This window comes from Ornithodoros turicata, chromosome 8 (assembly GCF_037126465.1).
Source record: "Ornithodoros turicata isolate Travis chromosome 8, ASM3712646v1, whole genome shotgun sequence".
Lineage (NCBI taxonomy): Eukaryota > Metazoa > Arthropoda > Arachnida > Ixodida > Argasidae > Ornithodoros > Ornithodoros turicata.
This window is the reverse complement of record NC_088208.1, coordinates 20,424,541-20,440,402: the sequence shown is the minus strand read 5'-3', so window position 1 is coordinate 20,440,402 and position 15,862 is coordinate 20,424,541. Positions and strand designations below refer to the sequence as shown.

The following is a 15,862-nucleotide window of genomic DNA, read 5'->3' as shown; positions in this document are numbered from 1 at the left end:
ACACAACGACTCACGTATATGGGCACGTGGAGAAGAATCACGTAAAAGTCACATAAAAAGTTGTTCTATAATAGAACGAATTTCCCGACAGCAACGAAAAACAACCCCCAAAATATGGTAAAAAAGAGAGAGGTGACCCGACGAGACAGCATAAAACCAGCCTCATTTAAACTATACCGTGCCGCAGACCACGAAACGGGGTAGAAAAACAAACATAAAAACTAAAAAAAAAAAAACTCGCATTATCGGGCAGAAATAATGATGGCACGGGGCAAATGCGGTAACCGGTCCGGTGCCAGGGGCATACAACCACTGTATCTCAAGGTCGCCGTTTGGGACAGGAACGACATTTACAAGAACAGTGACCCCGTGAACGTGAACACAGCCCGGCCTTGGGCTGGCACCAGTCGCACCACACAGAGGACCTGTTCAGTGTGCACTGTCTCCGTTCGGTTTGTTTGCCATCAAAGGTAGGTACGTTTCTATTCATTTGTCTCGCCGGAATTGTCTGCCGCGTTTCGTTTGTTCTCTCTTTCTTTCCCTTTTTTTTTCAGCGGTTTCCGCTTACCGTATTTAGATCACGGCTTCTCTCTGTGCGTGCACGAATGCGTTGGGGGTTCGCAGAAAGTTGCTGCGTGGGACGCGTTGATGGAAGATGTTGCGGATGGGTTTGGAGACCTAGAAGGAAAAGGTTGGGCAACGAGGCTATCCCTTCCTTTTTTTTTCTTTCTTTCTTTGCGCTGTTCTTTGTCGTCGTTCGTGTAGTGGGTGTGGAGAAAGGTTGGGTCATTCAACGCGGGGGATGATGTTTTGGACGCAATATTGTTTTCATTCCCTTAAGAGACGGTGATTGATAGTTCGAGGCTTCGCGCGCCGCGAGACAACTATGGTCATCAAGAGACGGTGAAGATCAGTTTGAACTCTACAGTGTTCAGAACTGCACTGCATGAGACGCTTCTAGCCAACCGTCATCCAGAAAGAGGTCGTTCTCTCCCGTGATTTGTTGAAACTGTGAGGCGTACAACTTTTTATGACACTTGTGTAGTCTCTAAACACAGCGGTGGTGGCGAAAGGGTTCGCCGTTGTCGGCCTCACAAAGGTGGGCAACGTCACGACTGACGCCCTGGGGGAATGTGCATCCTGGGCCGACTTCTAAGAGAACTGTGCCGACATATGTCTGAAAGCATCTGAGGAAAACACAGGAAAAACAGTGGTGGTGGTGGTGGGTGGTGATAGGGCTTGCCGTTGTCGGAAAAACAGTACTCCACTGCATAGCACGCTCCTAGCCAATAATAATCCCGAATGACGACGTTCTTTCTCTTGCTTTGATGAAAACGGGGGGCGTACGCCATTTTCGTGACAATTATGAACTGCATAATGCCAGAAACATGGTGTAGGCCCCCTGTTTTCAGCAAATCAGGGGAAAGAACTACGTACACTCGGGATGATGTTTGGCTAGGAGCGTGCTATGTGGTGAAGTTCATTTTTAAGAGTGTAGGTGCCTCCTCCCATTTTCACTCTCTTTTTTTTTTCTTGGTGTGCACCTTCACCAGATCGCTAGGCTTACCACTCTTTTTCGGCGTCCATAGAGGCGTGTTAAATTCTTAAAGAAACACTAAAATTTCTTGACCCCTCTGAAAAAAAAAAGTCTCCTTAAATGATCTCCCACGCTCATTGGGCAAATCGTTTAAGAAGATCAATGGGAGCCCGCTGCACATCGTCGGCCATCTGGAGAAGGAGAGCGAAAGCGTAAATTGCGATTTCTATCGCTCGTAAATCGCGAACAACGCAATGGATAAATCCCGTTCCTTCCGTGTTTATGTCAAGGTAACGGCATCTTTTCGTTCCGCGAGGAGAAATTATTGCGCCTTAGTGCCCCTTTAACCCGCAACGATTTCATTTCGTGCCGGAAAGGGTATATTTAACCATTGAAAATTAAATTTCCTGCTTGGCGCATGGGAAATTGTGCATTTTCCGTTGTTTCTATAACAACAGAACGAAATCGATGATGTTCTTCAATCAATCAATGCAGGGGCGCGGTCACGGGGGGGGGGGAGGGGTTGCCCCCCTGGCTTCTATTAACGTAGGGTGCCTGAGCCAAAGGCAATGTAGTTGCGGACGCGAAAAATCCTGCAGGAATGTCAAACATTCTGCCCTGTCCCCCCCCCCCCTTTTAGATAAAATCCTGGCTGCGCCCATGAATCAATAATGTTCACTGAAGTTCAATTTCAATGTTCTCAATGTTCAGTGATGTTCTTCCTACAGGGAAGACGGGATGATCTGCCGCCTACTTCTTCCTTTTGTTCTACTTCTTCGTGCATCAACTGGTAAGTGTTGTCTACACGTCTATATATTCTTCACGTTTCGAGTACTCTCGTGCTCCCTGTCATACGGGGCCTTCGTTCATTTCGAGCTTGAATATGCCATCACGGCAGCAACATCATCTCACCCAGTATCGTTGCCCTATCGCACACGGTGTCGCGACCGTCGCGGACTGCACTCTTAAAAATGAACTTCACCACATAGCACGCCCCAAGCCAACCATCATCCCGAGTGACATCGTTCTCTCACACGATTTGTGGAAAACGGGAGGCGTACGTCTTTTTGTGACAATTAACATTTCTGCATAAGTGTCACAAAAAGGCGTACGCCTCCCGTTTTCAACAAATCAAGGAAGGGAACGATATCACCCGGGATGATAGTTGGCTAGGAGCGTGCTATGTGGTGAAGTTCATTTTTAAGAGTGTGGAAAGGCTATCTGCCACGGCGAGTGTTTGTACACTGAACCAGTGACCTTCAGGTAGCAATGAGAGACTACCAGGAAGGAAAATGAGAGGTCACCGTACCGCTTCGTTGCTGTGGCCTGCCTGGTGCTCCTTGATGAATACCACGCTCTTAAAAATGAACTTCACCACATGGCACGCTCCTAGCCAACCATCATCCCGAATGACAACGTTCTCGCCCCTGATTTGTTGAAAACGGGAGGCGGAGCCTATTCTGTGCCGTGCATATAATGCCACAAAATAGGCTCCGCCTCCCGTTTTCAACAAATCTAGGGCGAGAACGTTGTCATTCGGGACGATGGTTGGCTAGGAGCGTGCTATGCGGTGAAGTTCATCTCTAAGAGTGCACCGACCTCTGCACTACACTCTTAAAAATGAACTTCACCGCATAGCACGCTCCTAGCCAACCATCATCTCGAATGATACCGTTATCTGCCCTGATTTGTTGAAAACGGGAGGCGTACGCCTTTTTGTGACAATTATGAACAGCATAACCCCAGCAGCACAATGTACTGAAAATCGAGTGCAATAGGGGTGGACGGGTAGGTGAAAGACCTTGAACAGACTCGTGATACTCAAGAACATTGATAAGACACATACCGTCCACCCCTATTGCACTCGACTTTCAGTACATTTTGCTGCTTGGGAAGTGTCACAGAAAAGGCGTACGCCTCCCGTTTTCAACAAATCAGGGCAGATAACGATATCATTCGAGATAATGGTTGGCTAGGAGCGTGCTATGCGGTGAAGTTCATTTTTAAGAGTGTACCTGGTGGTCGTGATGATGGAGGGGCTGCTTGCCTTAGTCGGTCACGCTTAGGCTGCCAACATCACGGCTATCGCATGGGAGACCGTACGTCCTGGGCCGACTATTAAGGGAACTGTACCGATATTTGAAGCGTCTGAGGGAAACCCAGAGAAAACACCCAGGCAGCACAGCCGGCGCCCGAATTCGAACACGGGTCACCTCCCAGTCTCCAGCGTGGAATGCCATCACCGTAACCGCTAGGCACCGGGAGCTGGCCATACTATGTGGATTGTGCACTGCAAGCACCACTTAGACACAGAGCTTGATCGCTTAAACGACGAGACGTAACAATTAAGAGTCCGCCAATCACGATCGGCCGTGCTCTTGGCGGCCGTATATAGTTACGGAGAGGAGCCCCATGGGCAGCCATTATATAGCCGCAGAAGGCCTGTGCCGTCTGCGACGGCTGTCCAAAGCAGACGACATCCTAATTCTATGTCCACGTGAAGGAGGAGGAAGACGAGGCACTAGGCAGGCCTTCTGTACGTACACTCTTAAAAATGAACTTCACCGCATAGCACGCTCCTAGCCAACCATAATCTCGAATGATATCGTTATCTGCCCCGATTTGTTGAAAACTGGAGGCGTACGCCTTTTTTGTGACACTTATGCTGTTCATAATTGTCACAAAAAAGGCGTACGCCCACCGTTTTCAACAAATCAGGGCAGATAACGATATCATTCGAGATGATGGTTGGCTAGGAGCGTGCTATGCGGTGAAGTTCATTTCTAAGAGTGTAGGTGGGAACGTACCCTTGGTATCTCTATTTAACGGTGTTTGTGATGCTCTACGGAATCCGTGCGCCGCGCACGCGCACAACTGCTCGAGTTTCCTTCTGTCGTCTGCTTTCTGCAAAACAAGCCGCCCACCAATCCCGCCAAATGCCTTCTCTATGGCCAAACGGCGCATACACAGGAAAATGCGTCACGGGCCGGAAGTCGGACCGCTTTACCCTGGCATGAGAAAAGGGGCACGCAAGGTGCACCCGGCAACACGCACTGAATGTTGTTTTGGTGCCGTTAAGAGATCCCGGGAATGTGCATGGGAACGTTCCCGGAGCACCAACTTAACGCGCCCATTGCTCAGTGCGCGCGACTCCAAGCCTTTCAACGGAAGTACCAGTGGATCGAGTGGGCTTCCACTGGAGTAGGTGTCGTCTGCTAACTCGGTGCGGAGGGCGGCGGAGAGTCGGAGAAACGAAAACAGAGACTTTTCACAGTATAGACGACTAGTATGAAACACCAGATTCATAAATGCGACCCCATTCATCTATCGCTGAAAATTATAATTACGTACAAGGTCCCGTCTTAGCTATGGGCCCACAGCCGTCGCGAATGGAGAACACGCGATATAGCGCAAGATGTGGCGTAGCTCTATAGTAGACTAAGTGAGTGGAACTTTCGTTACTAGGAAATGGCTTTACTCTTCTCTTATGAGGAGAGTCCTGTATGTGCAGCCGACGTAACATAGAAGTCAGTGATGAATGTCGCTGTGTCCGCCCCCAAGATCCCCTGTTGACCTGATGAAGGCTGGGCAGGTTACAGGCAGTGGCTGATTCGGGGGGCAGGGCTTCAGGAAAGAAACAGCCCCCTCCCCCTTAAAAGAAAGTGAGGGTCTGGTTCTGCCTCTGCCTATAGGAGAGTCGGCCCATACTGCCTTTGCCGTACACTCTTAAAAATGAACTTCACCACATAGCACGCTCCTAGCCAACCATCACCCCGAATGACAACGTTCTCGCCCTAGATTTGTTGAAAACGGGAGGAGGAGCCTATTTTGTGCCGTGCATAATGGCCACAAAATAGGCTCCTCCTCCCGTTTTCAACAAATCAGGGGCGAGAACGTTGTCATTCGGGATGATGGTTGGCTAGGATCGTGCTATGTGGTGAAGTTCATTTCTAAGAGTGTAGTTGCACTATTAGTGGGGCAACTGATGTTGCAGAGAGGCAATATGTTCCGAAGTTGAGGCTTTCAAGTTAACTCAACGTTTATTAGTTAACGGTCGCCTTGAATAAATTACATAAACGGTTCACTGATCCTTGAGCAGCCACCATTAAGCACAGCGCAACACACAAGCACACCAACACGTAACACGCTACTCCACCACGTTGTGGCGCGCTGCTACATAAATGGTAATGCTTTTCCTCTGTAGTAGCAAACTAGTCTTGTTGGTGACAGTTCGTTCATACTGGAAAGGAACGAAGCGCCACTAAAACACAGGACAACCAAACGTGCTAGGAGGTCACACTCACGCGACGAGCGCTTGGTTGTCCTGTCCCGTTGTGTTGTCTGTGTTTTAGTGGCACTTCGTTCCTTTCCCTCTGTAAAAGCTGAAATCGAGACCGAGAGCGCCTTGTTGTATTTATACGTTACGCTGTCCTTACACTGGTATGGTTCTTCGCACGAATCCACAGGCGAAACCGCGTGATTGAGCCTGCCTGCTTGCTTTGTATGAGGTGATAGAGGAGAGAGGTGAGATGGTGGTGGTGGTGGTGGTGGTGGTGGTGATAGGGCTTGCCGTTGTCGGCCTCACGTATGTGGGCAACGTCACGACTCACGCCCTGGGGAAATGTGCGTCCTGGGCCGACTTCTAGGGGAACTGTGCCGACATATGTCTGAAAGCGTCTGAGGAAAACCCAGGAAAAACCCCAAACGGCACAGCCGGCACCGGGATTCGAACCCGGGTACCTCCCAGTCTCGACGAGGTGAGATAGTTGTTAGCTGCTACCTCCTTATTTGGGAGATGAACCGATAAGGACGCTCCATGGGCAAAAGGGGAGATAGGAAGACAGGAGAGATGCGCAGACAGTTGACCCACGTGCATATACTAGATGGCACTTCGTTTGTCATTTAAGAGCTCCGCTCTTCCTCACTAGTGAGCTATGTACAGCAGCAGCGTTTGCTACAGGTGAACAGACGAAATAGTAACGTTGGCAACATGTCCCTGAGCTCGGAGAAAAGACAACTGCACGGAACACAGAACGAGCAGCGCAATGCAATGCTCCTACGCAAGAGAGGAACAACTGCTGGTTCTGTCGTGTTCATTCTCGCGTACTCAGCACATCAATACAAATGACACGGCCAGAATAGCAGCAGGCTGGATTAAGTGAATCAAGCACACACACTAAAATAACAAGTGAATTAGGGCTTTCGGTGCTTGTGTGTTCGAAGCAGCAATGAAACCTTTAGTAATAAATACTCTTTTAATAACCAAGAAATCAGAAAAATGCTCCTGGTAGAGGTGGTGGTGATGAAACTGCCTGCCGCAGTCGACCACGCTCGAGCAGGCAACGTCACGACTATTGCAGGGGGAGATAGGGCGTCCTGGGCCGACTTCACAGGGAAAACTGTGCCGACGTTTGTCATAAAGTGTCTGAGGAAAACCCAGGGAAAACACCAAGACAGTAGTAGCCGGTATCTCCCGGTAAATGCTCCTGGTGGTGGTCATGGTACCGCTGAAAGAGGTCACCGTTGTAGGCCTCACAGGGGTGGGCAGCGTCACGACTGACGCCCTGGGGGAATGTGCGTCCTGGGCCGACTTCTAAGGGAACTGTGCCGACATATGTCTGAAAAGCGTCTGAGGAAAACCCAGGAAAAACACCAAACAGCACAGCCGGCAACGAGATTGGAACCCGGGTACTTGCCAGTCTCGACGTGACATGGCTGTCGGCCTGGTGTCCTGATTATGGTCCACTGGCGTCTTGATTTCCAGAGCGAATGAAGTGGATTGGATCGGATGGATGGAATGGATGAATTGGGTAGGATTGGATTGGATTTTGAAAGTGACGTAAAAGAGGAAGCTTAAACGCGGCTCGTGCGCGCATTCCTTCCCTAGCTGAGCTTCGTAGTTGTAGGCTTCGTCTCAACCGCTCACTCAACGGTTACGGCAGAGATGGCTCCTGAGCCTCGTAAGGGTGGTCTCAAGAAGAAAGAACCCAAGGCCAAGCGCAAGAAGAAGGGCAAGTCGGATGATGGTACCCAAGGGGACAAGGACGACAGTAAGGAAGAGAAAAAGAGCATGAAGGGCAAGGATGACAAGGATGATAAGGAGGAGAATAAGGAAGAGAGAAAGGACAAGAAAAAGGACAAGAAAGACAAGGATGATAAGAAGGAGGATAATGAAGTCGAGAAGGAAGACAAAAAGGACGGCAAGAAAGACAAGGATGATGAGGAGAATAAGGAAGAGAGAAAGGACAAGAAAAAGAGCAAGAAAGGCAAGGATGATAAGAAGGAGGATAATGAAGTCGAGAAGGAAGACAAGAAGGACGGCAAGAAAGACAAGGATGATGAGGAGAATAAGGAAGACAAGGAGGACGGCAAGAAAGACAAGGAGGATAAGGAGGAGGATAAGGAAGACAAGAAGGACGGCGAGAAAGACAAGGAGGATAAGGAGGAGGATAAGGAAGACAAGAAGGACGGCAAGAAAGACAAGGGTGGCAAGGAGGAGGATAAGGAAGACAAGAAGGAAGGAAAGAAAGACAAGAAGGCAAAGAAATTGAAAAAGTACAAGGCGAAATCTAAGCGAAAGCTCCCGGAGGATCTGCCAGGCGCACCTGGCGGTGCTGGCAAACGAAAGAAGTCGGACACAAAGTCTTCAGGTGGTGAAGACAGCAATGTCGAAGAGAAGGGAGAGAGCGCAAGCAATATTACTGTTGCGTCTGCAGCGGCAGATGAGGTTGCAGATGCCGCAGGTGTCGGGCCAAAACCCAAAAAGAAGGACGGTGCGCCTCCTGTTACGGAACCATCCACCGCGGTCGGAGATCTACCAACGGCCCCACCAACTGGGCCTGCACAGGCAGAACCGGACGTAACTGCAACCACAGCTGCCTCAGGAACAGAGCAAGTTCCAGCCGGACAAGCACTGAAAGATTCAGAGGAATCTGCGAAGAGTGAGCCGTCTGCGCAGCCACCTACCACACCCGCCGTGCCGTCAACTGTACCGCCACCTGCGCCACCATCGAAACCGTCCGCAACTGCTGAACCATCCACAACGACTCCCAAGACAGGGACGGAACCGTTAGCAGAGTCAGCTAAAGTAACGCCGGCACGTCCACCAGATACCACTGCTGATACCGTCCCACAGTTTTCGGCACAAGAACCATCCCTGGTGACAGCTCCACTTGAAGATCAGAAACAGCCAGCGGTGGCAACTAAATCTTCAAAGGGATTCACCATTCGTATAGCGGATGCTTTGAGCTCTTTTGGAAGCCTTTTTATGCGTAAGAGCACGTCCGAAGTGTCATCTTCTAGTGTTATTAAACCACAGGGGAAGCCGCAGACAGCAGAAGTTCTGCAACAACCGCAAGCTCCGGACCAGCCACAACATAAGCCTGCCGAACCACAAGAAGTCCAACAACCAAAACCGCAATCAACCGTATCGGCACCCACGGTGCTGGAACACACAAAGACGATCAGGGGCATTATAAAAGGTACGCGTCCTCCAACTGTTGTTAAAGAAGTCGAATATGAGGAGGTCGATTACTGGACAGCGGGATCGACAAGCGATAGCGACGTCGTGCGGCCCACCACAACTGTGACTTCTTGCAGCGTCGAATTCTACGCTTCTCCTTCCAAAGAAAGCTCGTCGGAGGAACAGAACCACTTATGGAAATCCCATGGTTCGGTCGAACAGAAGTTCGAACAAACTATCGAGAAGATTTTGGCCAAGTACGGCTTACCGACTTTCCGTAAGTGGTTACTATTACCATCATGGTTAGTACACGCTGCTCCAGGTGTGGTCGTCGAGGATGGTTCAAGAATAGGGCCATAGGGTCGGGAAACTGTCGCTTACCTGTAGCGATTGCGATTATAATCTGCCTAAAGCTCTGCCAAATCGATAACGCCTTTCTACGTTTCTCGCCTTATCACAATGTGTGCCCATCCGATGAGGCCCTGATAACGTATATAAGTACGGCTTCGGTCTTGGCTTAGCAAAACGGTTCGCAAATACGTGGCAAACGCTGTTCTAGAATGGCAGTTATGAAGCTGCCTATGCTTTTGATCCATGCGCAGGCCCATCTTCAGAGTTCTCCAGCGATATCTCCGATGACTTCACTGGCTGGGGGCAGAACATAGCTTTGGCCCCAACTGAGGCATTCCGACCAGACGCTGTAGCACGAATCGAAGACCCCCTGGATCCATATGGAAAGCCGTTGGTCACATCGGACTTCATAGTATCAGCAGCGTCCAGGCGGGTAAGATGGGCCGCAGCCATGGCCGAGAACCTTCGTGTCGCCGCGCAGGCCATTCAGCAAGTCGACCTGTTCCAACGTGATGCACGCGGGCAGAGGGATCGTTTCGCTACCGAGCTGCTGCGACGTGCTGCTCTTGCAAGCAAAGACGCTCGTGCTGCCTCCAAAGCGGTCGTCAAGGCGAAGGAAGCGTCAAAGGACAGATCAAGAAGACGGAGGTTGGAAGGAACCTTCGACAGCCACCCTTCTTTAAAGGCATTTGCTGCGAATGCTAATGCATCGTTCAGTACCTTTCAAACCAACAGTAGCGCTGAATCTGCGGGAAAAAGCCAAACTTCCAAAGCAATTGAGAGACTGCCCTCGAGACAGAAGGCGCTATCGGGAGAACAGACTCTCGCGGGACGTCCAGAAAAGATTCCAGAAGGTCGGGAATTAGTTGCGAAGGCACCAACGTCTCAGCCCTGTTGGGGAGACGCGCTTGTCCAAACAACACCAGGGAAACGTACGGTGAGCGCAGGCAGTAGCAAACCATCCAGCGATTCGGTAATGGGACGAGAAACAAAGTTTACGTTCGCCGTTTCTGACAGAGAGACAAGAGGGAAGAGCACTACTTGCGTTTTCTTTAGACCCAGCAGAAGACTTCTCCAAGAGCAAATGCAGGCACGCAGCGTTGACAAAGGACGGAAGCAAACGGAAGAGTGCGAAGTTTGCGGTTTTGCAATAGAGACGAAGCCGTCCTTCAGGATCGAGCACGAGACGCCAGCAGGAACGGAATCTTTGGCCTGGTGTGACAGATGTAACGACCTCACGCGCACTCATGTCGCGGCATCTTCACCGATGGCTTCAACACCTTCATTAGCGACCTCTGCACCACAAAAGAAGAAACGTGCGGACGAGATTCCACGGGCGAGCATTGAAGAAAAATTCTACACAGCTCCAGAGGAAGTAAACGGTTCCGACACGTTGAAATCAAAGAAGATAACCTCGACCATTAAGCCTGAGCGTACTGATGCGTATACAATGGCAAGTTATTTTTCTGACAGCGTGTACAGCCCAGGTCAGCGTTCTTACATACCTGTCTCAGACAACATGCCCAGTGCCGGTCCCGCAGCAACAGACATCGTAGCAAATGTAGCACTTTCTAGTCCTATGCGTGGCGCACAGCAGACTAATGCTCTTGGAGACAGTAGGCCAAGAAGCCCACTTTCAGGTGGCGCTATCCCCGGAACACAACTTTCAAGCAATCAGTACTCAACCAGGGCGCCACTGTCTCCTGGAGACACAGTTCGAGTTTTGGATCTTCTTGCCGAACAAGGCAGGGATCAAGGAATGATTCTCGCTGCTGTCCCAGGGACGGGAGCTGGAGTTTATAGCCCCGTAGGTATGCAGGGAGTGGTACGATACCCGTTGAGTGCACATGCTGGGGAACGACCTCCATATCTCACGCGAGATTCGTATGGAAGTGTGTACTTCACGGCGAACGAGGAACTAAGTCCACAAGGCACTGTACCAGTTGCAGCGTTGAGTCCTAGGACGGGAGTAATGCCAGGAGCGATGCTTCGACAGAGACTAGGCGTTGATTCTGTCGTGCAGAGTCCACGGTTCCAAATGATGCCGGCACTAGCAGACAGCCCGACGGCAAGTATGGCTCTAGCACAGCAGCCATACTTCAGCCCAGGGTTAGCAGAAGCACAAGACGCAGGAACCGCTGTGCTGTCTTCATTTCCACAGGGTGAGGAAATCTTGATAGCGGCACCTCTCCCTGCAGGCAGAGGATTCGCTGCGGCGGCTACAGTGCGTACTCCAGTACATGGTAATCTCCCCGCTGCTCAACTAGTTCCGGAACAGTACATGTCCCCTATTGCAAACGAGCAAGACGATCTTATTAAACGGACTGGCCCGCAATATGTAGAACTTGTCACGGCAGATACACCGCAAGCTCAACTACGTGATACGCAAGCAAAAAGCCAAGAATTACGTAATGTACCCGCATTACAGGCTGAGGAGCAAGAAGTGTCTATGCCGTATGCAGCAAAAGCCCCAGATACAGTAGTGGTCGTAGAAGAAGACATTAGCGTGGCTGCTGCTCCAGCTATGGCGGAAGAAAGACCAAGCCAGCCAGCGACGCCAGTCTTGGTGCAAGGGCAAGAACCCCTAATGACACCGTTCGACGTACAGGGACCAGATCAACAAGCTATGTCTGAGGTGCCTTTGCAACAGCAGACATTGTCACCTCAAGCTGCAGGACCTGTACAGCAAATCACTGGTGCTGCAACGACCCCAGACAAAAACGCAAACGAAGTCGAAGCATCGTGGAAGGAACTCAGCACCACTGTAGTCTTGTACCCTGAGAGCGCTATAGTTTGTCTCATAGCTGTTGTCTGCGGCTTGTGGGTGATCTACCAGATTATTAATCCACCTCATTATGCAGAGAACAGCACAGTAGCAAGAAAGGCTGTGCAAGGTATTAATGTACACTACAGAATGGATCTGCCAATAGCAGGAATCCGCACAACATATGAGGACTACGACACCGAGGTCCATACACATGATTTCAATGCTACAAAGAACAGCCGCACGTCTCGTAAGCCGACAACTCCCACCATGGACCTCACCTGCACTACAGTCCTGTGTCACCGAGAAGCGAGGTTTCTCGACGGCATTTTGCGAGGAGATCCCTGCCAGAATTTCTACAATTACGTCTGCAAAAAGGTGGTGCAAGAACGTCATCCTTACACTGGCGTACCCATATCCACAGATACGATCATAGTAGATAATCTCGAAGATCGCGCCCTAAAATATCTGAATCAGATAGCCCATGAGGATGTGAAACTCGCGAGGGAAATGCTGTCTGAATGCATTAACTCGCGGCCACAAGACCATGCTGACGAGGCTACGGACATCGTACGATCGTACTCTCCAACCGGATCCTGGCCGTTGCAAGAGGTCTCTTCGCCCGACATTCCATGGACAATGGCTGGACGCGTACTCCGAGACCTGGGCATCGGAGCTCTGCTGACGGCGTCCCTGGAGCAAAACCCTCTTGCAAGCGGAGAGGTTGTTGTCAGTATCGACAAGCCATCACTTCTGTATTTAGACGAGGATACCGACAAGATTCTTAACAAGATCTACCGGGCTATCGAGGACGTAGTCCCCCTTGTGAACCCCTCCGCAAACGCCGCGGCTGTCGCGGAAATGATAGGTGACGTCGTTCGGCTGTTCGCTCGGAAGTTTACGCAGGAGTTCCACTACGACCCAGAACCGCTTCCCGTAGCGGACCTTCACGCGGGCGTCAAGAAAGTGTTAATTACCGTCTTCGGGAGCCCGTTACCTCCTGCGGTGCTCGTCAATACAGCTCGGTTTATGGGACCCCTGGTGAAAGCAGTGACCACGAATCCTGCCGCGCACACTAATTACGTCGGCTTCCTGACGTTGCTCTTTTTCGCGCCATACCTCGGTATCCCATCACTGACTGAAGTCTTCCCACTGATCCTTACAGCACCTCCTGCCGACTCTCAGCGTCTATGTTCGAGGCTCGTCGAACGTGTCATGCCCATGGCGTACATGAGGGCTTTAGCTCACGAATTCACTTCCGTGCCGTTCGCCCACGTGTGGGCCATGCGGGTAGAGAACAAGTTCTTCAAAGCGCTGTCCAGGTTGAAGTGGCTGTACGCTGCTGGGGCACACGGTGACACTGTGGACGCGCATTTGGTTAAGTTTAAGTTGAAGCGGATACGAGTGGCCCACTTCTTCCCATTGAGAACAGTCCATAACGCCAGCTGGGCAATATACGAGAGCCGACTGAGAAGAGAACTGGGCCGTGCACGAGGGCCCCTGGGTCGGGTGCTGGCAGCGGCGAAACTGAGGCAACGGGATGGCAACATCACATCAATCTTCGACGTGAAGGTGCGAGTTGGAGTTGATCGCGAAGCGATGCTTGTCTCTTCATTTGGTATTTTTTCAACTCAACGCTTGTCACGTGATGGAACGACAACGTGTAGAGCACAGGGGTGGCATCCAGTGTATTGCTCCGTAGACGAAAGCGTGCTGGGCGAACGCAATGCCTCCTGGACAGGTCCTGGTCGCATGTCACAGCAAACGTCAAGGCGCAAGTTACCTTCCTTAAATATGGCGGCGTCCGTGATCGGCGACCAAACCGTTTGTAAACGATGCGTGTTGTTGTTTCCGCGCGACATTTTGGATGTCTTTCGATAACGGTAATTATTTTTATCCGACAATCTCGCAGTCAAACGCGCAGTTTTACACACAAGGCCCCGTACTGTTGAAGACTTCCAAAGATGTGATGACTACCGCGCGTTAAGATTCACTGAGCCGATGCGATGTACTTAAACTAAGGAGAAATGAGACTACCATGTTGCGGAAGAAGCACCGCATAGTTTATGCTGGCAAAATACGTTCACCTCTTGGCCTTATGACAACAAAATATGTCGGTAAGCGGCAAAACGACATGTAAACAGTGTCACATGACCTCAAAATGACGTTTTCTATGACGTGCGACCAGGACAAAATTGCAGTTTTGCAAAAGGCACAGGATGAGGTTAGTTACAACAATGGCGAGTTCGTGTTAGCCCTGTGGTGTAGAGCTGGAAATCGAGAGCGATGCGCATAGATCTTCCTGCGCATGCGTATGTCACGCGTTTATCTACTGTTAAATGTCAGTCATTGGACCAATCTATCGTTATAGCAACAGTAATAGTTCCTTGTGAGTATGTGCGCACCTGGCAGAACCATGCGCAGAATAACGAACATTCCTTTAAATGCAGGCGTCGTACGTAGCACGGAAGAAGCTGCTCTATATTCCAGTAGGCATCGTCAACGCCAGTGTCCCCGCGAACAGCACATTATTTTACTTTCAAACCGCGCGCTTCGGGGTACGCGCCTACCGGGCGCTGCTGGCCACACTCCGCGCGGACTCTGCGGGTACCGGCGACCTCGCCTTCAGCAGCGCCTACAAACAACGTCTACGGCAGATCTACGGGTGCCTCGAAGAAGACTATAGAAACGCCCCCGAACAGCTCAAGTCTGGCTCCGCCACGCAACCGCCGGGAAATCTCCTCTTGGAGCAAGCGGTGGCAACGATGCTTGCCTACAGAACTTTCCAGGAGCTCATGGACACGACCAAGAACGTACTGGCGTCGGACTTCAAGCTGCCGGGACTTGAACAGTTGTCGTCCGATCAGTTGTTTTTCGTCTACTTCGCGCTTGACAACTGCGAGAGGAATGACTACTCCGTGACCGGCAGGCAGTCCTATGTGGCGGCAAGTGTGCGGGTGAATTTGCCGTTACGGCAGTGGGAACAGTTCGGAAGAATCTTCCGGTGTAGGGACGGGCGTGACATGGTGGCGTCCGATGCTTGTCCTCTGATTGACCCGTAGCACATACAGCTATAGTATATATATAATATACCGGTAATCATTTAATTAATTTTATTGTTCTGCCATAAACTACATGATGTATTAAGAATGATCTGCAATGATCACCTCGTGTGTGGTGGTGATGGTGAAAGGGCTTGCCGTTGTCGGCCTCACGTATGTGGGCAACGTCACGGCTGACGCCCTGGGGAAATGTGCGTCCTGGGCCGACTTCTAGGGGAACTGTGCCGACATATGTCTGAAAGCGTCTGAGGAAAACCCAGGAAAAACCCCAGACAGCACAGCCGGCACCGGGATTCGAACCCGGGTACCTCCCAGTCTCGACGGTTTTGTACCTAGCCTGCTTGACAGCCAGTCATCCGTAAGGGATGCAGGTGCTGGGATAGTGTCGACAAGAATGTTTGGTCAGAATCGCGAGTCAATTATGGATAATTAAATTAGTCATAATTAAAGATAGGCAGCAATGCAAAGTAGTTGTCATGGGAGTTCTCCATTGCCAAATAGTAGGTCGCAATGCAACAATCTGGTACCAAAGCACTGTCGCGAGCTCTCTTACCGCTCGAAATATTTCAATTAAATTCGCAGCCTTTGCTAATTGCATTTTATAGCCAGCGTTGTCTTTACCCTGACGTCGCTGCCGGTAGCAATCACTTGCACAACTGAGGGGTGACCGTCGTCTTATCCCGCGA

General features: G+C 50.7%; 1 protein-coding gene across 1 annotated transcript; it reads left to right on the top strand.

The window, feature by feature from the left end:
* Positions 1 to 7,401: 7,401 nt before the first annotated feature.
* On the top strand, positions 7,402 to 15,225 carry LOC135366644 (uncharacterized). The gene is made up of 3 exons (XM_064599439.1): positions 7,402 to 9,276; positions 9,602 to 13,686; positions 14,565 to 15,225. Exons 1-3 carry the CDS (start codon positions 7,482 to 7,484, stop codon positions 15,174 to 15,176), a joined length of 6,492 nt encoding a protein of 2,163 aa, XP_064455509.1. The 5' UTR covers positions 7,402 to 7,481; the 3' UTR covers positions 15,177 to 15,225.
* The last annotated feature ends 637 nt before the right edge of the window (positions 15,226 to 15,862 follow it).